This window comes from Agelaius tricolor, unplaced genomic scaffold, assembly GCF_023055355.1.
Source record: "Agelaius tricolor isolate 1412-34295 unplaced genomic scaffold, bAgeTri1.0.p SCAF_16, whole genome shotgun sequence".
Taxonomy (NCBI): Eukaryota; Metazoa; Chordata; class Aves; order Passeriformes; family Icteridae; genus Agelaius; species Agelaius tricolor.
The window spans coordinates 14,666,091-14,689,643 of record NW_027269276.1 but is presented as its reverse complement, the minus strand read 5'-3'; the positions used below and the strand labels follow the sequence as shown (position 1 = coordinate 14,689,643).

Sequence of the window (23,553 nt, the reverse complement as noted above, 5' to 3'; positions counted from 1 at the left end):
CAGCCTATGCCCACAGAAGACAGCTTCCCGAGGCACGACAGGAACCATCCAGCTTCTCGCCCTGTCACGGGTTTTCACACACAACCACTTGCTTGTAGAATTCAGAAAAATACAATCATAATAGCCGCTTTTTACTGTGAGGCAGCGGGGTGTGGGCGACACTGCGCACAGCAGGACTACCACAGAGCGCCCCGTCCGTCCGTCCGTCCGTCCGTCCGTCCGTCCGTCCGTCCGTCCATCCATCCATCCGTCCGTCCATCCATCCGTCAATCCATCCATCCGTCCGTCCATCTGTCCGTCCATCCATCCGTCCGTCCGTCCCCGTCCCCTCACAGTTTCCCACCCCTCACGGTTTCCCACCCCTCACGGTTTCCCGCCCCTCGGCACCGCCCCAGACGGCGGGCGGGGCGGAAGCCGCGGTGTCCGCGGTAACGGCGGAGCCATTTCCGACAGGAGGGCGGCGGCGCGGGGCCGTGCGGGCTTGTTTGGCACCGCGGAGCTCTGACAGGCTGCTTGAGGCTGCGGGGCCCTGAGGGGCCGCCTGGAGCGGAGGAGCTGCGCGGGGCCGTGAGGGGCTGAGGGGCTGCGGGCCATGGTGCCCAGCAAGGGCCGGCCCGGCCGGGGCCCGCGGGCCGCGCCCTCAGCGGTAGGTGCTGCGGGGCTGGGGTGCCGGGGGTACCGGGGTAGGTGCTGCGGGGCTGGGGTGCCGGGGGCACCGGGGGTCACCGAGGTAGGTGCTGCGGGGCTGGGGTGCTGAGGGGCACCGGGGGTCACCGGGGTAGGTGCTGCGGAGCTGGGGTGCCGGGGGTGCCGGGGTAGGTGCTGGGGTGCCGGCGGGCGGCAGCGCCCCGACATCATTTGTGCTGCGCTGGGAGGTGCATGGATGAGCCGCTCGGTTCTGTGCTCCTGGGGGACGTCTCGGTTTTTGTCGCATAAATCTAGCTCAAAGACCAGCATGTTTTGTCTTTTGAAAATACAAAGCGTGTTAAAATGTAAATACTTGTTTTCTTCATACTGAGAGTTGTATCCCCATGGAAGTCATGCTTTCAGTGTATTTTTAAAGCTAAAACCAGTGTGATTTTTGTAAACGAAAAATTTTGTGTTACTTGGAGCTGTGATGTATTCTTCATAGTATTTTTGCAAAATAATTCCTTCCTTGGCAGATTTTGCTGTTGCAAATAGCTTTATTATTTAAAAAGCAGTTCTATTGATATGTAATATCAATATTGCAATCAACAATTGTATTGATACTTCTGAGAAAGGTAGCATTTAATTCAATTTTCTTCCAATTTGCAGGTTAATAATTGTGGTCTCCAGCTGGTCATCCAGACCTCATCAATACCAGAAAAAACCAAACCAGTAATTATTACCTTTTCTTGGATAGTAGTATTATCAAATGTAGTTGTATGATACAGACACATTTGTATGCTTTCAAATAGGAATTACCTTTTCAGTACTCATCTGTTGACTTACAATATCGAATGTATCTGATAATATTTTGTTATTTTATTTAACCCTATTAAAAATATGGGGTTGTACTATAGCCTGCCATAAGCTTTATATATATATATAAATAAATCATATATATAATTTCTTGATCTTCTGTCTGTACCTCTCTCCTCTAATTCCTGAGAGCTGTTAGTACTGAGGTTGTGTTTGTGTAAAGATATTATTTGCATTTGAAAACCCTAACATTTGTCTATAATATTGTGTTACAGTTTGAATTCAGAATAAATAAAGAGCAGTCATCTTTCCACAATAGGCTTCTGCAGCATGATCTGGAAAAAAACTACTCGGGAAGACAAGGTAAAATTCCAATGAGTTTGGTTTGTTTGTCTTTTGTATCTGTTTTATTCTTTAAAAAGTAAAGAAAGGTTGTATCATGATTACAAAATATAAGAATGACAGTGTTTCCTACTTGGCTACAGTAATTCAATGTAATTACTGTTGCATCGTGTCCTGAACCCACTGCTTGGCTTTTTTTCATCCTTTTTTTTTCCCCTTATGGAAGAGTATTTTTTCTGCTATCTACAAAGCCACAACCTATCAAGTGCCCTACTCTATATTCCCTCAATAGCCACACAATTGTCTAAAGTAACATTTTACTGGATGTTTGACATTTTAATATGTTTAGACAAAATTAGTTTCTAATTTAGAACTGTGATATTGAGAGATAGTTGAGCGATAGTTTTTCTATTTTACTTGCATGCTCTTGGCTTTGCAGAGCAATATATTGGTGCTGTCATTGCTGTCACCAATATTTTTCAATGGATCATTTTCTAAATAAGCCAAAGCTCACAGAACACATTTGTTGATTAATTTTGTAGGCATTTTTAGACATCCTCCCTTTTTTCCTCTTATATTAATGAAATGCATGAGGATGAATTTATAAATATGCTTTCAAGGGGTGCCTGTTTCTTGATAATGGAGTGAAATACCAATGATTACTAGGTGTTGTGTGCACTTACCTTTGAAAGACTTTGCATTTATTTGTGACTCAGCGGGAGTGTTTCAGTAATTTGTGCTTTATTTTTCAAGTTCTATCAACATCTATTTGATCTATGTCTTTAAATTTATCTGAAGTTCTTTAAGTTCAGATACTGAAACTGTGAAACAATTTTACAATTTTATGTTAAAATATCATTGGGTAATTCAAATAAAAATAAAGGCATTTACAAAATACCTGCTTACAACAAATTGTTGACAAGAATCTTTAAGTAAAGAAATAGATGTACTTTGGAAAGAGGATGTAGAGGGATATAGTCATAACATCAGGAAAGAAACTGATAAATTGTAGTACTGAATGGAGGCAAAAAGCCCTTTCATGCTTTACTTTTTATAAGAAAGAAAATTTTGCTTTTATCACCTGTAGTTCAAGACATGCACCTACAGAGCAGTAGTTCATGTGTTCTCTGTATGATTTTCCAATAGATAACACGAATTTTGGGAGCAGTTCATCAATAACATTTCCTGTATTGCAACGTACTGCTGAAGAAAAAATCCTGAACTCAGACAGACTTACCCTGGAAAGGTGAGAGGGTGGCAGAGCACACGGCCCAGAGCCTCAGCCCCTGGTCTGAAGTGACCAGAGTGCCCCACTGGTGCTGCAGTCAGTGGTGGGCTTGGGTTGTTGGGTCTGTGTGTGCTGTGTGTGTGTTTCTGAGAGAAGAACTGTGTCCCATGGAGAAGTGCTCTGAGAGTGTCCTTGTGATGAGTGTATCCATGCAGCAGTCACCTGAGGCAGGCAGATTTCTCATCTGAACAGGCTGTTCATGTGATAGCTGAAGAAAAACTTAACAGAGGGCGAGGCCACATCTCTTGGAATTTTAGTGTGGTCACAACACAAAACTTCCTTGTAGTTTCAGTGTAACAAGCAAATCTCTAATAGGAGAGGGCTTCAGAAAATTTTGGAAGTATTTCAGCTGTGTTTTCAGGCTAATTTTTTAATAGGCAGGAGTTTCTGCTTTATCTATAAAATTGAATTAACAAACTTAATTAATGCTGTCTTAACCAAGATGATATACTTTTCTCTGTTCAGTCAGAGTGAGTGAGCAGCAGGTGGATTACTGATTTGTTACTTACTTGTGTATTCTGTTTTTTCTTTTTTCTTCCAGGCAAAAACTGACAGTGTGCCCAATTATCGATGGGGAAGATCATCTTCGTCTTTTGAATTTCCAGCATAACTTTATAACTCGTATCCAAAATATTTCTAATCTTCACCATCTTGTTTTCTTAGATTTATATGATAATCAGATTGAAGAGATAAGTGGGGTTTCAACTTTGAGATCCCTGAGAGTCCTTCTGTTGGGAAAGAACAGGTAAAAACCTAACTAGGGCACTCCACCTCCTATGGTGTAACAACTGTGATTTCCCTTTGCTTCTGATGCAGTTTTCAGTTTGTGATGTTCTGTCATACCAGTGAGACCAGCCCTAGGATTAGCTAAGTGTCAGATCCCACTGAGGAAGCACACAGATTTTGTGTGTCATGTCACAACTTCCTTTCTTAGTAAATTTAAGCAACATTTCCAAAGTACTTCACATGTTCCCATATCATCTTCTATTCTGATTGATTATTAAATATGTTCTTAGATTTGTGTGGCATGTTGTGGAATGTCTTTTCAGATCAAATGTACTATTCATTGATTATTTATAACCTATAAAAATATTTCTGCCTGATGTATTTATCTGGGAAACATACCAGACAGATGAGTCATGGATTTTAATGTTTATTTATTGCTTTTAGTCCTGTAGCCTTTAATTTTTTTAATTTAATACATGTGTCTGTGGAATTGCTCACACATCTAAAGGTTGTGCTCTGACTTTTTAAATTTTCCTCATTTTCTTATATTCAGTGAGAACTAGTGGCCAGATTTCAGTTATGTGCAGCTTATAAAGAGTTTACCTCCTAGATCAGCCTGTGTTCAAAACCGACAAGTTTCAATAGTGCCATATGTTACTAGAGCTAAGAGCTTTTGGATTAAAAATCTCACCTGTAGAAATCACTTTTGTTTATAGGAAAATGTGGGTACTACAATTTTCAAGTGCTTTGAGGAATTATTTTCCTTATCATAACCACCCTGGTTGCAGTTTACCTTAGGAGTGTGGTGTTGAGGTGGTTGGGACTTGGCCCGCTGGTGAGTGAGTGGCTACACATCAGACAGAGTTGTTAGCAACTTGTTTCCACTTGGCCTGTGTGTGATCTTTGATTACTCTCAAAGCAAATGCTTAATACATGTGTTTAATGTCATCAGCCAGTAGATGATGCTGTTGGGTATATGATAGCCTAGGTTTGGAATCTAACAAAATATGACAGGACAGAGAAGTTTTAAGACACTGAAATTTTTGACTTCAGTTTCTAGTGGAGCAAGCATTCCATCCTTTTCTTTCTAGAAGAGTCCCATAAATTCTGCTGCTATTGAATTATTGACAGTTAGAAAGGAAGGTGATAGTCTTGAAGTCATTCTCATTTATCTATCTTTTTTTTTCATGGTTCAAGATGTTGTTATATTTCTGTTACTCTTGTTAGTCAGAAAAAAAAGGCTTTATTTTGTATTGGCTGGAAAATGAAAGATACTTTTAATCTAATATTAAAAATAATTGTCATAATCGAAATCTTGCAGAATAAAGAAGATCTCAAATCTGGAGAACCTAAAAAACCTTGATGTTTTAGATCTTCATGGAAATCAGGTACAGTACAATAACTTGATTGCTTATGTTTGTTGTGTAGGCATCCTGTATTTGCTGTGTCTTTTACCAAAGTATTGTTTCATGAAGGGGGACTGGTGGCAAGTTGTGCAGCTCTTGAGGTCACAGAAGTCAGTAAGTTAATAAAGGTGTCATGATGTTTATCTTGAATCTTTGTAGCAGTCTGTTAAGAACACCTGTGCTTTCAGTGTTGTACTTGAGGCAGGTTACAGTGATTAACATGCTGAGCTAGCTGAGTGTGATGGCACTCCTACCTACACAACAGTAACCTGCCACAAGCAGTTGTGCTGTAGTTCAAGCAACACACCCTTAGAACTGCTATAAAATTTTCTGGTATGATTGATTGCTGTTTCTACTGTTGGTGGTCTGACAAAACCAGATTCCCTACATACATATAAAAGAGAAGAAAAAGACAAGTTAGCCCTGTAGGGACTATAGGCCATGCAATAAGTTTGTGGCTTCTTTAAATGCCATTAGTCAAACAATGAGCACGTTGTACAGTGGCAGAGGCACTCTAGGACCAGGGGATGGCATTGCCCTTGGAGTCTTGGCCATCTCCAAATATATCCATTCACAAGTGTTTGCTTGAACAACACAGTCCTTTTTGTATTGCTGTTGGAAATTTGATGGGGGTTCTGTTTTTGATAAAAATACTTGCAGACTAATGCTACAGCTGTGGCAGTCAGCAACTTTCCCAGCACAAATGAAGGAATCACTAATGAAAATGAAACACATCTTGCACAATTCTTACAAGTGATGTAGATCTGACTTTTTTTTTTAAGTATCTATATAACTATTTACATTAATTGCAACTTTATTAGGAGTTTTAGGCTGGTTGTTGCTGGATCAACTTCATAATGATAGGCTTACTTTGACACAGAGAATGTAACAAATTACCCTATATCAGGAATTAACATTAAATCTTGGAGTTTAGGAAGTTATTTTGATTTCCAAAATGTTTTCATCATTTCCAAACATTGTGCCCTTTACATCTAAATTTATGGAGTTATTACCTTTTTTGGTAGATTTAGTGTATTTTTCATGTCAAGACCAAATAAAGACTATGAACTTATCTTCCATAAATAAATTATCTTTCTCTTCCTTTCTAGTTCAAAGATAAGCATGTTTTCCTGTTAAAGTTCTTTTTTTCCCTGCCTCTGAGGAATTCAAAATTTATAACACCAATCTGCCATCCCATAGTATTAGTTATTTTTGAATGCTTAATGAAGAAATGAAGGGAAGAAATGTTGTGTTTGGGATACATCTTAGTGGACTAGTGCCTTGTTTTGAAGGCTGGGTTTTGTTGTTGTTTGCTTATACAACACTGAATAAGGGAGCTCCTTTAACTATTTAAATTTCTGGGGTTTTTATTTTTGGCAGCCTTCTTGTCTATCTTAAAAGGTATTTCTTCTACATTACAAATTTCTGAAGAACAGACTTCAGCAGCATAATTTGCTTTGAGAACTTCAAAATCTGGTTCTCATGTTTAAGAATGTAGCAGTTTAAACAACAGATCAGAAAATTGGAGCCTGGCTTATCTCAGTGGTGTTCAGCAAAAGGAAAATAATAATTGAGCATTGTGATGTCCAGTGCCTCATATGTTACCAGTGATCCCAGGTGAACACTGAACAGTTAAATCCTAACAGTTATAGGCAAGGTATTGGAAATACACTAGATTAACTGTTATTAACACAGGAATATGATACAATTCTCTGTGTCTATTCAGGGACTCTACACATGAATTTTATTCTAGAATGCTTTGAATATGAAATGGTATTGGAGTAATTTCCTGTGTTCTGTTTAATTCCATGAATCATTTTTCTTTCCAGAAGTTCAAGCTGTAAGTAAAATTATGCAATCTGATTTTTTCATGTATGAACTTCTTTTCATTAATCTCAGATTTTTTTTTAAAAGATGCAGCTTTAATTAGTGCAATTTAATTGTTGATGGGTGATTATTTGGTGCATAAAAACCTTTTTCTGAATTCTATTTCATAGTGAATTATTCAAAGATAAAAGTGAATGAGAAAATAAATAATGTTTTTGTTCAGTATTTACAAGTAGACTTTGACTTGTGTACTAATTTATTTTTTATTTTATATCAGTATTATTTGAAACATCCAAAAAGAAGTGATAATAGCTTGTATTGTTTCTTACCTAATAGCCCATATGAAAAGCTGGTGTACCTTCATGTGTGCATGCATAATTGAAACAGGCAATTCAGTAGAGTTAATCTTAAAGCTTAGCAAAGTGGTAAAGAGTATTTCTATATGGTGCTGATGAAATCATTATCTTTGCAATAGCAGTGAAATACCAGGATTAATATTCTAGACTGTGGCATTCTAGCTGGGCAGACATCAGCAGAGGTCTGTGCCCTTCATGCCAACTGTCTGCTCCTGGGGTTGCTTTTGAAAGTCTCTCTGTATAAATATCTTTTAAGTAGTGGCATTTTCTGTTCCTCTTGCTGTAATATTTTTGTATAAAATGCACATAAATGGACAGTTTAATTAGCAGTTGAATCAAAAGTTTAAGCACCTTGAATCAAAAGTTTAAGATGCTATTTAATTTTGGCCTTGCTCTATACTTTTGCATGCTTTTTAACTGAGAAACTGTTGAAATTTTTCTGATAGCAGCATATTCCAATCACAGACTTACATGTACATATATATGTGTATGGATATATGGAAATTACCAACAAAATGGGACATTGTCAAACTGGTGAATTATGGCCACCTCTCCTCTTCTGCTCCAGGAGCTGCTGGACACTGTGCAGGATGGCATGGCCACAGCTGCCCTGGTGCAAAGCAGCAGGAAGTTCCATGGCAGTGGCACCAGGCACTCTGTGCTGCTCTCTTGGCACTGTTGTCCTCCTGGAGGAGGAAGGTGTGCCTGGGCACTGGCTGCTGAAGGGGGCTCACAGTGGTGCAGAGATGGTAATTCTAGCTGGCAGGGAATGATTCATGCTGGTAGCTCTTTGCACTGCCAAAACCTTGGGGCTGCTAAAGTATTTTCCACAGGAAAAGCTGCTGGCTTCTTTCTGCCCCCCAGCATGGGTTTCACTGAGAGTCCCCTGCTGTCCCTCGTGCAGTGGCTGTTCCTTCTCCCTGGGTGGAGGTCAGGCATAAATTCTGTAGAGGTGCTGGAGGACAGATCCACAGTGCCATGAGAAATAATTATCTGGATAGAGAGCCTTGTGTGGATCACTGGGAAATACTAACAGCAGGAAACAAACCCATACTCAATCATCAGAGCAAGAATCAATGCCTCTGTAAAATACAATGGTATTTCTAGAAATAAAAGCTAAAATTAAGGAGCATTAGCTATTACTGCTCTTTTTATGCCTTTTTTTTTTTTTGCTTTGTCAATATCACCTGAGTCTTTAAAATAACTTATTAAGTATAAAAACAAGCTGCCTGCTTACTGTAATTCAGTCTTTGTTAGATCCCTCCCTTTTCTAATCCCAGGAAGATAAATGAGTGTCTTTGCAGACAAATGAAGGCTCAAACATGCACAAAATTCCCCCATTTTGGCATACCACAATACCATCAGTGTTGTCTTGGTTTTATGTCTTCAAGGTTGCTGCTGCAGAGCAGCACAGCTGAAATAACCTGGTTTCTAATGGGATAGAAGGAAATGCTGACTGAATTTTACTGCAGGATGGCAAGAAAAATGTGGGTGAATACCTGTTCTGGATCTCTGAGTATCATGGTTTAGAGAAACACAGGCACACTATGTATGAAGCTGATAGTTCATGTATACTTTTAGAAAACATGTGTCACATATATAAAAATATATTTTATATCCTTATAAAACACAGTGTGCATGTTTATTATGTCTCTGACAGATTGCTAAAATAGAAAACATTGGTCATTTAAGTGAACTGAGGGTGTTAAACCTTGCCAGAAACCTCCTCACTGTTGTAGAAAACCTGAATGGGCTGGATTCACTCACAGAGCTCAACCTCCGTCACAATCAAGTCTCTGCTATAGTAAGGACCAAAACTCTTGCCCTTCTCTTTTTTCTTTTTCATTTCCTTTTCTTTGTTTTTGACAAAATGAATGTTAACTGTAGCTTCTTTAAACCATATCAGTGTTTCAGAATTTTGACATCTGATGTTTCCTCATGTTGTGTTGCTTATATTGTTCTGCTGCAATACTTAATTGTACAACATACAGGTGAAACAAACACAAACATTCATTTTGGTGTTATTTTCTTTGAATGTGTTCAGGGAGACTGGACTTAGAGGACCTTTAAAGGTCCTTTCCAACCCAAACTCTGCTATGATTCTATGATCACTTGTTCTGTTTCAAATCTTGAAAGCTCATGATGTTCCCAGGGGAGGGGAAAAGAGATTTTGTGGTTCTAACGTGCAAATTTAGGTACTCTTCTTCCATACACGTTCATGTTCTAGAAACAATCTCAATTTTTGTAGGTTAGCTAAGCCATAAAGTCATGTTAAATTTCATCTTAAGAATGTTTCTGGAGCATATGCAGAGAAAAAAGGTATGGATTGTAAGAGCAGAGTTTTCTAATGGAAGCTTTAACCCAGCATTTTAAGTCTTCATATTCTAAAAATTAAGATTTTACTTTGCAATTGGAGTTGTAGTTCAGGTATGGCAAGTGGATTATTCTAAGAAGAGCTTTTTAAAATAGAACAGATTACTTAGATAGCTGCTTTTCTCTGGCCTGCATAATTCTTTTCGTTCCTGGTCCCCTGTTGTTGCTGAGCCTTTCTTTTCTTCAGTTTCTGCCATTTGCCAAATAGGAATTGTTTTTACATCTTAAAAATGAGAAATTTCTGCTCATTGCTGACTCTGTCACTGTACCTTCCCCTGTGTCAGTGATGTTATCTAGAATTCTCTTTGCTTGTAGCTTCTGCCTTTTCAGTCCTCTCAGGTGCAACTTGTACTTTCTGCTTGCTTTCAGTGTCCTAAGTGGAGAGTCAGCATGAAATTTAAATTAGTGACTTAGAGACTTGGAGTCTGTGCTGTATCTCAATGTTTTAGTGTTTCCTGGCAGAGACAGTGTTTCAGAAGATGATGTTCTCTTCAGGGAAATATTTATTTTACTTGTTGGCTTGTGGGTTTTTTTAACTGTTGTTGTTGTCAGTATCTTTTTGGGTTTTTACTCTGATTAAATTCTAATGAAATAGAGTTTTGTGAGTGTGGATTGTTTTGTTTTTCATTGAATGTTAATTTTAGCAAGTATGGCACTAATGCTGTGTTTAAGTTTTGGACACATTATACTGTCTAAAACTCTAAGTAAATATGGCTCTTAAAATAAAATATTCTTTCATATGTTCATGATAGGTGTTGTCTTCTTCTGTGTGTACAACAATGTGCATGTGTTTCTTATATTTGTTTGGTTTTTTTAAATGAAAGCTACATTCCTTTTGTATGGAAATTCACATTTTGCTGCAATAGGAAATTACTAAAATGCAGAAATATGGAAAGAAATACCTCATTCTATGGAAAGAATACCCAAGATAGATTATTTCTGGAGCACTCAAGCAGCTGAGGGAGGGGGGTTATATTTTATTTAAGATGAAGTTTAAGTTCATGTGGTTGACTGTGCAGGTGGAGGAGATATTTTAATCATGATGTTGTTATGCTGTTGCACTTAGCTGCAAAATATTCACTCCTAAGCTCATGAAAAGAATTTGGTTACTTTGCTTTAGTTACTCAGTTATTGTGACAATGCTCATTATGAATCAAGCTTTTTAAACTTGATTATTCCTTCAGATGAATGAATCTAAACTCAATTTTAAAAATAAATTGCTGTTCTAAAATAGTTTTTAAAATAATTCTGTTTTAAATAACTTTGCATTTTTTTGGTGAACCTTCCTTATGTTTCACATACCTCCCTTTGACCTGCCCTAAGTGTATTGTTGTTGTGTAGGAAAAATGATGATCTCATTTGTCAAACAAAAATAAGGTTCCATACTGAACTCTCTGCCCATTGCAGTTTACTGTATTCAATAACTAAAGTCATCCAACTGGGTTGTAGTTGGTTTGGGGAATTAAATCTGCCACCATCCTTTACAATCCACTGGCCTTGGACTACCAGTTTAGGGACTGGTTTTGAGCTTTCCACTATAGACTGGAAAACCTTGAATAATAAGTAGTTATTTTTGTAAGAATGATTCAAAGCTGTAGGATTTGCAGGGACAGTCCTGGGGCTTGGTTTATAGAAGAAGAGTCTTAGAGGATTGAAGTGCATTCAGGGAGTCTGACTTGTCAGGAGAATAGCAAACAGAATCAATGATGACAAAGAGTCTCACATGGCATCAAAAGCACGGATCTATGCATCCCATGAGTTATGAAAAATCTACTTATTTCCCATCCAGTTGTGAGCTGGGGCCTCTGTTAGGAAGATTATTTATGTTTTTCTTTGAAAGACTGACCTGCTTGTTTAATTTGAGGTACTAAAAATTTAGAGTTTTGGCTTTTGTCATCTGCAAAGGAGGACTGGTCAAGGTGTTCACCATTTTGTCAAGAAAGAACTCTTGCCCTCTGTCCACCTCACTATAAGACTTTGTATCAAAATTGAAGTAGCTGGAGCTTTTTGGGATTTTCCTGTCACACCTATGAGATTTGAAACTTGTTTTACAAGACAGCAACGCATCATGCTAGGAAATTTGCCTTGAGGGGTAATTTCTTTGTGTTCCCCAGTGATTAGCTGAAATCATTGCTGCTTAAGCATTACAGTGCACAAGCCTATAATGCCTGTCCTCACATGTGTGCCCACCCTTTTAGGCATGAGCACCAAGTAGCCCTAGGGACAGAGGGGATACACAAATGCACCTGTTGTGAACTCTGTCTTACCATGGTCTGATCTGGGAGGACTCAGGACAGCTCTGACCCAGGAGTTTTGCACCTGCAGATTTGATCCCTTAAGCCCTTTGTTCTAACATGTCATCCTACCCAGTGGTGACTCTCAGCAGCTTTGCTGGCTAAAATTCAGTTTTTCATTAATAGGATCTGCAGGGTTTGTTAGAGCTGCCTTTGTTTACCTGTTTGGAATGAACTGTTCTGGACTGCTATGTAGTCATGTCAGAAATCTGATGAAGGGAGGAAGAGTTGTAGGCTAAAATCAAGGCACTGAGCTCTGATGCTCCTTTCCCTTTCCCAGGTTTGTGTCCTCTGGTTTCAAGCTGGAGTGTGGCCATTGTTAGGGTAAGGAGATGCAGACTCAGAGCTCAGGGGTTAGGTGTGAATGGCTCGTGGGTCCCTGCAGTCTCTGCTGTCTGTCTGATGTGGATGTATATTTCATAAATGAAGTTTGATCTTACTTAATACGTTTCATCTTACTAATATTTGAGCTATTTGCTATTTAGAGGTTTTCTGCAAAGCCATTTAGTGCAATATTAAATTTGAAGTTTCTTATTCTGTAAATTCATACCTACTTCTAAATGTTAATTGTGAAGGTTGTAAAGGTGACAGAGTCCTTCAGATAATTCTCTGACTGGAGAGTCACTGCTGTTTGGCAGTGCTAATTGCACTGCTGTATTGCACCTCAAAACCCTTATTTCAGCAAGCTTTTTTTGCCTTTTTTTTTTTTTTTTTTTTAAAGCATGTTTATCCTGCAGCTTAAATGCTGAGAGAGCACCTTGGCTTATTTCCCAAAAGCCTGTTCAGAAAGCAGCAGCAGCAGTATCCTCCTTTTCTTTAACATGATTTGCTTTGCAAGTGATGCAGCGTGTTCTGCAGAGTGGGATCTGCACTGAAACACTCCCTTGCAGTCTGCATTAGGGAGAGATGGAGCTGCACCATCAACACAAATCAATGTTGCAGCAAGGTTACAGCATTTAGAAATGAAAGCATTTCATCAGGCCAAGTAAAGAGGCTCAAAAGCCATTTTCATCTGCTGAATTTATGCCTATCTTTTCTTTCTAGAAAGATGTGGATACTTTGCCCTGTCTCCAGCGTCTCTTCCTCAGCTTCAACAATATATCTAGGTAAGGGGAATAGTAGTTTCCTTCCTATCAGTAATTTGAAGTTTCCTACTGGAGCTGTATTTCATGAAAATTTGAATTCAAACACTGTGAGTACAGATCCTTTTTTCCTTCTCTAACATATCAGATGAAAAAAATCAAGCCATTGTGTATTTTCTACTTTAAGTATAAAAATTCTTGAGACCCTTTGCATTTAAATGTAGTTGTACTATGAGTATTCTCCCAAGAAACATATTTTTAATTGATTAGCATACTGTTTATAGTGGTCAAAATTAAAAGTGGATTTGTAAATAGGTTGTTTTGCTGTTAACCTAGTTATCTGTTAAAGCAGCATGATGCAAGGTACAAATTATATTTAACATTCCATCACTGTATTTCTGGAGTTATGCAAATTGCTGAGTCAGATTCTGCTTGCTATGGGTAAATTATTTCATGCCTGTATTTTACTTGTCCATGTATTAATAAAGTCTGAAAGGTATATTCATGATTCCCTTTCAGACCAGATGGCAGAGGCAAAATAGCTCAACTCACAAAGCTGGGCTTCTATAGTTTCAAGTAACTAAGAGCATTTTGTTATAAATAGAAATGTTTGTCTTCTGTGCCTTTTCATATTAATGCATTTTTGAAGTCTGCCTTTATACTCGTGCCAGTATTTGAGAAAAACCCTAAGTGCCTGCATTATCTTCACTTTGGTATGTCCTTTTTCTAATCCCTTGATCACCAGCAGCTTTCTTTGTTTAGAATCAAATAATTAAATGTGGGGTAGGGGAAGATGCTTCATGTTCTAATTACTGGAAATGCCATGCTATTCTTGTGGTATCTGCTTTCTCTGTAGAATGTACTTAGTAGGAGCTTTTATTGTAGCAGCTACTCAAACATTTCATATTGACCTGCATTATGTGTCTTGCAGACAGCTCCAACCTACTTGTCTGTGTTTCTTAGGTTCTTCAAGTACAAATGCAGTACATCTTAAATACTCATGGCTGTTAAACACTTCAAAACAATTCAGAGATGAACTGCAGGAGTCTTTCTTATGCTCTTCCCTTAGTTAATTTGCTAGTCCTTTTATTTTACATTTTAATTTGGCATAGTGAAGAGAGGGGGTTAGCATTTTTCTGCTTTTGAATCGTTTCCAGAATTGAGACTTGCCTTTGTTTCTGGCTTTCTAAAAAAAGTCTCAGGTTGGCAGGAGCAAGGAGGAGACTGCAGCAGCTTGGCTCCCTTGCTGTCAGGGAGCATCACTGCAGTCAGGGAAATTGCCCTGTCTTTTCATGGACTTGGTGGCTTTTGTTGTAGCTTTCTGGCTGCTTTCTCATATTGTTTTATGCAAATTCATGTTATTTTTACAGTGTTCAAAGAAAGAAAATTGTTTGGAATTTTCTGTGAGGTTTTGATAGATTTCTCAAAGTTTCTGATCAGTAGCTTGCTTCTTGGTACTATATAAAAAATTCTGTCATTTATCCATGGGGACTTCAGTTGGTCTATTGCTTAGGTTTCTCATAAGCTACAAATACTTATCTAGAACATATATGGAAATACATAATTTAGTTTGAGTTTGCAGCTGAAATAGATATTTAAAAAAATCTTAATGTTAAACAAAAGATATTGCTCTTCTATAAATTTTGTATATGCATGTGGTAGATAGGTGGGTGGATATCTTTAACTCTCTATTTACCAGTCATTATTTTAAACAATACAAATGAAAAATTTCTTTTAATCACATTCAGCTTGGAGTTTTTTTAAATAATAAACTTTTACTACCTATAACAGTTCTGAAGGCTAAGTCCCTCTAAATAATTCCTTATTTAGACTTACATAGTAGATATGTTTTCTACCAGGGAAGTTATTAAATATTAAATATTTATTTTCTTGACCATCTGTGATCTGATGCTTGGCTTGATACTCTTTGAACTGACTGAGGAAGTTGTTTGCAACCAACCAGTGAACTGCTGTGCTCTCTCTGACCATTCCTACACCCTTTTAAATGCTTTTGTATGCTTTTCAGTCACTTACCCCATTTAGTCTGGGCCATAGAGTAATTTGAAAAATTATTTTTCCTTATTTTTCCTTAAAACCACTTTGTCTATACAACTGAATTTTGTTTGACAAGCAAATTGTTGCACAAATACTCTTAATTAATTTATCTGTAGGTGCATTAAAAAAACCCCTGCAAATGAAAACAAACAACAAAATTGCCAGAACTTGGATATATTTGTTACCATTGCATTGCAATACTTTATTAATGTTCATTATTTTAAAATAGCATTTCTGAAGCAATGCTTCCATGGAAAGATTTTCTTGTTTCTATTTTTGTGTCAGTGAAAATATTTGAGTCTTAAACTGACACATACTGACATATTGAATTAATACTGCAGTAGAAGACTCAAGAATGCCAAATAGAAATTGTCACTATTTTAGGCATAAGGGTATTCCATGGGTTTAATCACTATGTTCTTTTTACCTCATACTTCAGAGAAGGACTCAGAATGCTGCTGCTTCACTGCAGAACTTTTAGTAAAAAAAAGATATATTGGCAAGATAATGTAAGCTAAAACTGAACTTGATGCTGACAGGAAACAAAGGAAGTCCTGGTTTTGGCTTCAGCCCAAACCATCTTAGCAGTTACACTCTGAAGGTGTTTATACCTGATGGCTGAATGCAGTATCTATATATAGAGCTGGTTATAAAGAAATGGGAGAAATCCCATTTTTAATTTGTCATGTGGCATAGGGAAAAGATTGCAGTAACATTTGCAGTAAAGATTTGCCACAGAGAATTAGAAAGAAAGTTATTGCTCATGTTTGAACATTTGAAACCAGGGAAGACCATTTTTTAATCTTGGAAACAAAATACATATTTTCAGTGTTACACTGCTGTCCAGGTCAGCATTATGTTGGCTTTTTCATTTAGTCTAGGTATATGGAATGAGTTGGATACAAGCTCATGTAATTTTTGTTCTTCATTTGGTTGCTGAATTAGAAACCTGAGAGGAGCAATGTTCTTAGCCTAATAAAAACAAGCAAGTACCTTTTTACTCAGCAAGATGGAAATTTATAAATGCATTGTTAAATGCTTGCACAACAGCAGGTAAAGGGGAATGAGAGGTTATGGTAGTTACATCTGTTCTCATAGGTAGTTTAGTAGTTAGAGACATGGAAAAACACAAGTTTTCTTCTTTGGAGTATTTTTGAACACAGAGTTCCCTCTCAGGTGTTCTTTCAGACTATAGTAAGTATGTTGCCCTCCTTCTCTTTTCCAGAGCTTTTCTCCTTTGTGCAATGTGCTTTTAAAAGTTGATGCAAATGTGTAGAGAAGGAGCAATTGTCTCCCTAAACAAGCAGATTAGAACAGAAGATAAATATTCCTGTGCATGTGTATCACTGGTGCAGGTTGAGCTCCAGAGTGCTCTGCTGTTAGATAATTGCTGCATTCTGATATGAGAAGGAGAAGTGGGTTTGAGTCCCTTTGGCAGAGGGGAGACCTGGATGGAGGACTAGGAGCATGAACACAAGATGGAAAACTGATCTATTCCTAAAAGATTTCCAGAAAACGCTTTCTGATAATTTAGCCCAAATTTGTGACTTATTTGTGTTGCTGAAATGATAATTTTAGCTAAGATAATTTATGTAAGAAGAAGAACAGGAATGAGAGATGGTTGTGTCCTGCAGGAGAAGGCCTTTTGGAAAGAGAATCAGACATTCCATGGAGAAGATTGCCTGAGGCAGTGTGACACAGCACCATCCAGAGCTGCTTTGTGTTTCCTGAGCAGGTTAAAGGCTCCTTTGTGGTGAGCAGAGCCTGGAGAGACAAAGCCTTGAGATGTGGCCTGTGATTGCTGTGGAGTGCCATGGGGCTCTGTCCCAGCAGTCTGAGCGCTGGGAAGCAGCAGAAGCTTGGTTGGAAACTGCAATCTGTTTGGGAATGTAGCACATTAAAGCTTTAATTAGTTTAGGGTTAGGATACCAGTGTGACAAGTACAGTATATGAACTTTTCTATGTGGAATTTCTAAAGCTCAGGTTTTTTGTATGCATATACAAAGATGTGAAAACAGTTTTGTGCATTGCTGTTTCTTTCTAAAACTGATCTGCTAATAGGGCAGCTAAAGGCAGGATAAAGCAAGCACATCTGGTTTTAGGTCCAGAGTGAATGTTGATTCAGTCTCAATGCTGAAGCAGTGAGAATTTCAAAGCACAGCAGTATGTGTAAGTGGAAGGTCTTGAAAACACACTAGCAAGCTTTCAACTTTTCTGTCATTTCCTGAAGAAACTGTTTTTATTCAAAATCTGTAAATCATATGTAATGAAAGAAGTACTGTTTGGTTAAATGTTTAGTGGTAAGTACTCAGAATAAATATATTTAATGCTTTTAAATATACTTAAAAATAATTTTGAAGACCAAAGATTTTCAAATTTTCAAACAAAATATGTTCTAGCTCAATGGAAATTCAGACTATGGGGTTTTTAGTTCTAACATGTTTGAGTTTGCCTTACTAAATTCTGTGTCATTTGAGAAGATTATCTTTTATCTTTAGGACATATTGAGTATATATTTTATGTAATATGTCAGACTGATCCTCCAAAAATATGCTTCCATAAGCTGTTTTCTGGAAAGGAAACAGGATCATAAAAAGAAACAGAAAATAATAATTGAGCTTTAAATACATGTACAAAACAGCCAGTTCTTCAGATATCTTAAGAACTTTCACTGTCTTTGTCACAATTTACCCACAGTTCACTTTCCATTGGTTTTTAGGTTGTTTTCTTGCACCAAGCAGAAAGAAACCTCTTCCCCTTTCCTGTCACTTTTCTGCTGTGCCCTTTGTACAGTGCAGGAGCTCCTTGCATTCTGCACCAATTGCACCACAATAGCTATTGCAACTTTATTCAGTGACAGTCTTTGAAAGGAACATCTGTACTGCATATGTTTTCTGATCACTAAGCTCAGGGCATACTTAAGCTTTGACTTGACTTAAGGCAGACTTGACTTTGGAAGGCCAAAGGACATAAGGATGGTGCAGTGTCACACATACCTTGTAAACATGTTAGGGAGTTTTATTTATTACCATAAATGTTCAGCTTTTTAAATGAAAATCCAGTCAAATAGTTCTCTGATGTTTAAAAGTACTAAATATCTGAGATGCTTTCTTTGCACATTTCATTTTCAATGAAAGGAACACTACAGAGGTTATGCATCTCTAAATGCATTTTACACAGGTCAGTTATTTTTTGGCAGGTAACCAAATGTGATGTGTTCTAAGAAGCCAGCTGGTTAGAGTTTGTAGACTGAACTCAAACTAATGGACTAAGCTGTTTTGAAGATTATGATGCTTTTGTAGTTGTTTTACTTTCAATATTAATGATGATTCAGACACCTAGGATCATTCTGTGATATTTGTGGTTGGCTTTCTCTCCTTTTACTTTCCAGGTTTTCCATGCTGCCTTTGATGGCAAACACACCTATTATATTTCTGAATATGAATTTATATGTATCATATTTTACCAGGGAGTTTGATTTAAATACTCCTATAGTTCTCCTTATTCTGGATCTCTTTTTACCTGTATGTGAAGGGAATAAAAAGTTTGCCAGCAGCAGCTGCTGGTATTTCAGAACACTTGTATTTGTCATATACAGTATTGATAGGTGGAAGTGTTTCAGTACAGTTAAATATTTATGTTCTGTCCTTAAGAAATAAAATCTTCCACCTCAAATTTATTCCTACTCCATGACATTAAAACTTTAAACTCTTTTGGTTACAGTTTTGAGGATATTCTGTGCCTTGCTGATTCCTCATCCTTGTCAGATATCACCCTTGATGGCAATCCAATAGCTCAGGAGACATGGTACAAACACACTGTTCTCCATCATATGATGCAGCTCCGACAGCTAGATATGAAGAGAATCACAGTAAGAAATTTCTGTTTTCATCAAATTTCATAGATACTTCAAAGCAGAAGTAGAATGCAGGCGTTTCTGTGTGTATGTGTATATTAAAAAATACAGACTTTTTTATTAATTTAGTATGGAATTGAATGGTGAATAGACATTATAATATTTAAAACTGTAACCCTTTCTTTAGTTCAGTATAAAGTAAGGGTTTGCATTTTTACTTCATTTAACATGTTTATTTTGAAGTGGTTAAACTCCAGCAGCAAATGCTGTGTGTTCAGCTGCCATGTGACATGAGAGAGCCTGCAAAGCTTTTGGTTAGAATTTTCCTGACAGTCTTTGTTGTTTTGTTGTGTAGCTGAGAAGGAACAGCACATTTCTTCCAAAGGAGTGGTCTGTTTGCCCTAAAACTGCTGTAATTGGTATCTTTTATTTAAGAATTTAATTGGTTTCTTTATTCAGCCTCTCAAGGGAGATCTGGTGATCACACAGGTTGTGTCTGTCTGTATTTCTCTCTTCCTAACCTACTCTCCCTGATGATTTCTGTTTCTGCTGCTCAAGTTCAAGTAACCTTGATAAGGGAGAGAGGACTCAGTCTCCTACAGCCCTCTTGAAAATCCACTCCAAGGGATGAAGGACAATCACCAGGGTCTTACCATAATGCCACCAATTTTGTCTTTTAATATAGAATATAAATTCTTCTGTGCCTGCTCAAAAGTGATGTGTAAGCATGATTTCTTACCAGAGAAATCTGTCCAGCAGCAAGCAACAGTGATACAGTGGTAAATTTTTGGACCAGGTTTTGATGTATACACCTTCCTTTAAATGCTCATTTGCTTTGTACCAAGGCTGTACTGCATTGTGAACTGCAGCTGATGCTTTTTCATAGAGCCAGTTAGGCTGAAAAATGTAACATGTGTGTGGAAAACATTAATGTTAAAAAGAAAGTGCTTTGGGACATGAGAGTTTTGCTTCCATCACTGAAAATACTAAATACTTGTTTTTTCATGGATATTCTAAGCTTTCCTAAACTAGGGGGTTTTATATTTTATACTGACTTTAATAATGACTTAATAATAACTTTTATTATGACTTTATACTGACTTAATAATTGCAAATTACTTTGCTTTTAAAAACTTGTTTTATCAGTATTATTTCAGAAACTTGATTGCATAAAGAAAATATCTCTCCATCTCCCCATTTTAACCCTTGTCAAGAGGAGATGGATCCTGGTGGAAATATCAGTGATAGGGAAAATGGTAGAAAGAGCTCAAACTCCTTCTTAGACTCTATGAGATCTGTATGGGGGAAAATTGTCAGAAATTCACAGCCATGGGAAGAACTTAATCTGGGTTTGCACCTTGTTAAACATCAGAGAATCAACCACAAAGACACAAAGCCATAGAAAATCAGGCTTCAGTTGTGCTGCTCATAAACCTACTTGTAAAAATAATGTGTTTTACTCTTTATTTGCCTTCTGTTTTTTGAGTCTTTTAACATTTTTCTCCACGTAGAGGGTGCTATATATTTTCTCCAATAAAAACTGCTACTCAGATAATTGTATGACTTAAGAAACTGGGATTTAAAGAAAAATAACAAGTATCATGGGATCTGTGGTAAAATTAAAGAGCTGGCAATCCCAAATGCAGCTATTCTGCCTAGCACTGCAATATGTTGTTGCTGTCAGCTCTAAGGGTAGATCTAACCTAGTGGGGGAATGGATTTCCAGTGTGGAGCATGTGACTTGTACTCTTGATAAGTGTAAGAAATGAAACTCTAATTACATTTATACGATCTTTTCTTCATCAGCCTGAAGAACATTTGGGCATTTTGAACTTTAGCATTGCTTTGTCTTGTAACAAAACTGAGAGCTGGATGATTGCAGGGTTTTTACCTGACTAGGAATTCTTCACTAACTTCTTCAGAAGTTTTCTGCTCAAGAACTGAGTTTTACTCAATTGTTTGTTCTGATTTTAACTTTTCTTTTACTGAATGATGTTGTCAAAAGTTTTTATGAGACTTGGAAGCTTCATTCATGTTTGGTTTTAAGAATAGAAACACTTTGGTGCCAGGCTTTTTCCACAGGATTCCCTGGAGAAAGGAGCCCTGGTGCAAAAATTTAATGATAACTGTCTCTGCCTGAGGGCACTATTCAGAAACATAGAAACATTTTAATTTGCCATGAAAACCAAAGACACTGTACTTGGAATAAAACATTTGTGCACTGTAATTATTCTTTAAGTTGGGGTGGATTGCCTTTAGGTGAGGGATTGGATTGAATTATGACAACTCTTAAACCCTGACATGTGTGCAAGCTGATGTTCTCTTAGGCCACCTCATTCCTAAGCCCTTTTTGAATGTCAGATTCAAGCTCTTGAAGCACTGAAGCACAGCCATACTTGGGATAAAATCAGTGAGGTTAAGCACCTATAATGCTCTTCACTTGTTCATTGTCCAGACAAGATGATTTTCAGCTGAAAACCCAACCCCTTGGTGTTGTGTATCTAAAACATCAGCTCAGTGGAAATCTTTTGCTTTCTTGACCTTTGGTAGCTCAGTCTAAAGGCTTAAAGACTGGGCAGGAGGCTGAATTATTGTAGCTGGATGGACTCCTGTTCACTTGTGTTCCTGTCAGTAACTCACACTTCCACCTCACCTTAGCTGCAAGGTGATGGGACTGGATGAATGGAATGGGCTTGTGCAGAGCCTCACAGTCAGAGCAGGCTCAGGTTGCATTTGTGGTTATTTACCTTGGTTAACCTGGCATATTGGTTGCTTTTCTGGGCTCTGAAGCTTTTTCACCCTGCTTTGTATGTTGAACTTTTTCAAAAGTGGGCCTGCCCAGTGGTGCTTACAGTTTGATTGGGACCTATTTCTTTTTTTCCACTCTTTGGTGATAGTAAGCAGAGACTGTCTGCAGATATGTAATAAAGTATTTAAATAAGATTGAAATATGTACATATGCTTTACTAAGGAGTTACATAACCAGGAACATTTGCTATCCATCACTTCCAACAGACTTCCTCAAGAGAATTTGCTAAGTGTGTATGTATTCCTGTATGTGTATGTAAATATGATATATAATGCAAATTTTTTTAAATATTGCCAGATTGAAACACAAGCTGTGTCTTCTTAGCAGCAAAGCTTTGGATTTTTCATTGAGGTTTTATACGTTTTAGAAGCTTAAAGTAAGAGAGCTGTGTTTGGTTTTGATTATTTGCTTAGACATTTCATTGCTGATCAGGGAGTAGGTTCTACTGCTCTAGCCAGAATAGATTCCATCACTACCATAAAGTGTTCTGAGGTCTTGGAATCTTTTGGGTTGCTGTGACCCCAAGAATGTTAACAGTCTCTTTTCCCAGCCCGAGCCCTTGGAGAATGAGTCTGAGCTCTTCATTTCTCAGTCTCAAGGTTGTTTATTGTGTCTTATCTATAAAAAATTTTCTCCTGCACTGCTGAGGTCCGTCCAGCAGGACAGTTCCAGGCACTCTGCCTGCCCCCAGGGTGGTGTTATGTCTTTATACTGAAAACTATGTATACAATGTTTACAATTACTTTCCAATACCCATCACCTATGTTAGACAGTGAGCTTCTTCTACTCTAAACCAATCTGTGAGTGCCAACATCACAGCAGAAGATGGAGGCCAAGAAGAAGAAGGAGAAAGGCTGGACATGCCCAATTCCCTCCATCTTGCCTCCTGAACCCCCATAACAGAAACCCCAAAATCTACTTTTCCACCCCCTGATAACTTCACTATTATTCTGCCTAAACTGTTGTGGCTTGCTGATCTTCATATAAGGTTGGTGATTGCTCATAATCAAACTCACAGGTGTTTTGGGCTGTGTGCCAGGGCTTCTGAGCTCCCTGGCAGGGGTCCTGGCTGTCGTGGACAGCCAGAGGGATGTCCTGGGTTCCCACACCGAGGGGGTTTTTTTAGAGAGGGATCCCTAACGGTTTTATTTTTCTTTCCACTGGGAAATAAGACACTTAAGTGTGACTTAAATGGTGTCATTTGTTGAAAGGACTTTGTTTGAAGAATAGCAATGCGGTGGTGAGGAGGAGCGCATCCGCTGCGGTCTGTGCGGATCCTCTCCGCTTCCCTGGGGTTCCTCCCCCGGTCAGGCGGGCAGGGATGGGCGCTGCTGCAGAGCGCGCGGGGGCCGGCAGGGGGCGCCGTGGGCACGGCAGAGCCCTCAGGGACAGCGGCGGGAACGGCCCGGGAACGCGTCCGGACAGAGGCACGGACATGACACAACCGGCGGGACAGCGAGGGGAAACGAGTGACACAGGGACAGGGCTCCAGCTCTTCCCAAACCCTTTCTAAAAGAGAAGGGATGACCGTAAAAATGAATTGTGGCAAGGCTGGGCAGGGGTTTGTTTCATTACTTGTTCAGTGCTCTGGGTGGTTTTTTTGTGGGCTCCTGGGGAATGTGTTTTTTAAGATGAATCAAGAATGCATATGTAGATGTAACCCTTGATCTTTATTCAGAGATTTTCTCTATCACTC

General features: G+C 38.3%; 1 protein-coding gene across 2 annotated transcripts in view; it reads left to right on the top strand.

Moving 5' to 3' along the window:
* Positions 1 to 383: 383 nt before the first annotated feature.
* Positions 384 to 23,553, top strand: part of LRRC49 (leucine rich repeat containing 49) — a 40,687-nt gene continuing 17,517 nt past the window's right edge. The window contains exons 1-9 of one of the 2 annotated variants that reach the window (XM_071441663.1): positions 384 to 646; positions 1,297 to 1,359; positions 1,719 to 1,806; positions 2,932 to 3,031; positions 3,615 to 3,818; positions 5,121 to 5,187; positions 9,049 to 9,192; positions 12,336 to 12,379; positions 13,100 to 13,161. In XM_071441663.1, the coding sequence (XP_071297764.1) occupies positions 593 to 646; positions 1,297 to 1,359; positions 1,719 to 1,806; positions 2,932 to 3,031; positions 3,615 to 3,818; positions 5,121 to 5,187; positions 9,049 to 9,192; positions 12,336 to 12,379; positions 13,100 to 13,161 (826 nt within the window). In that variant the 5' untranslated portion in view covers positions 384 to 592. Of the gene's footprint in view, positions 647 to 1,296; positions 1,360 to 1,718; positions 1,807 to 2,931; positions 3,032 to 3,614; positions 3,819 to 5,120; positions 5,188 to 9,048; positions 9,193 to 12,335; positions 12,380 to 13,099; positions 13,162 to 18,915; positions 19,064 to 23,553 lie in introns of both variants that reach the window. The other variant, XM_071441662.1, reaches the window with a different exon arrangement.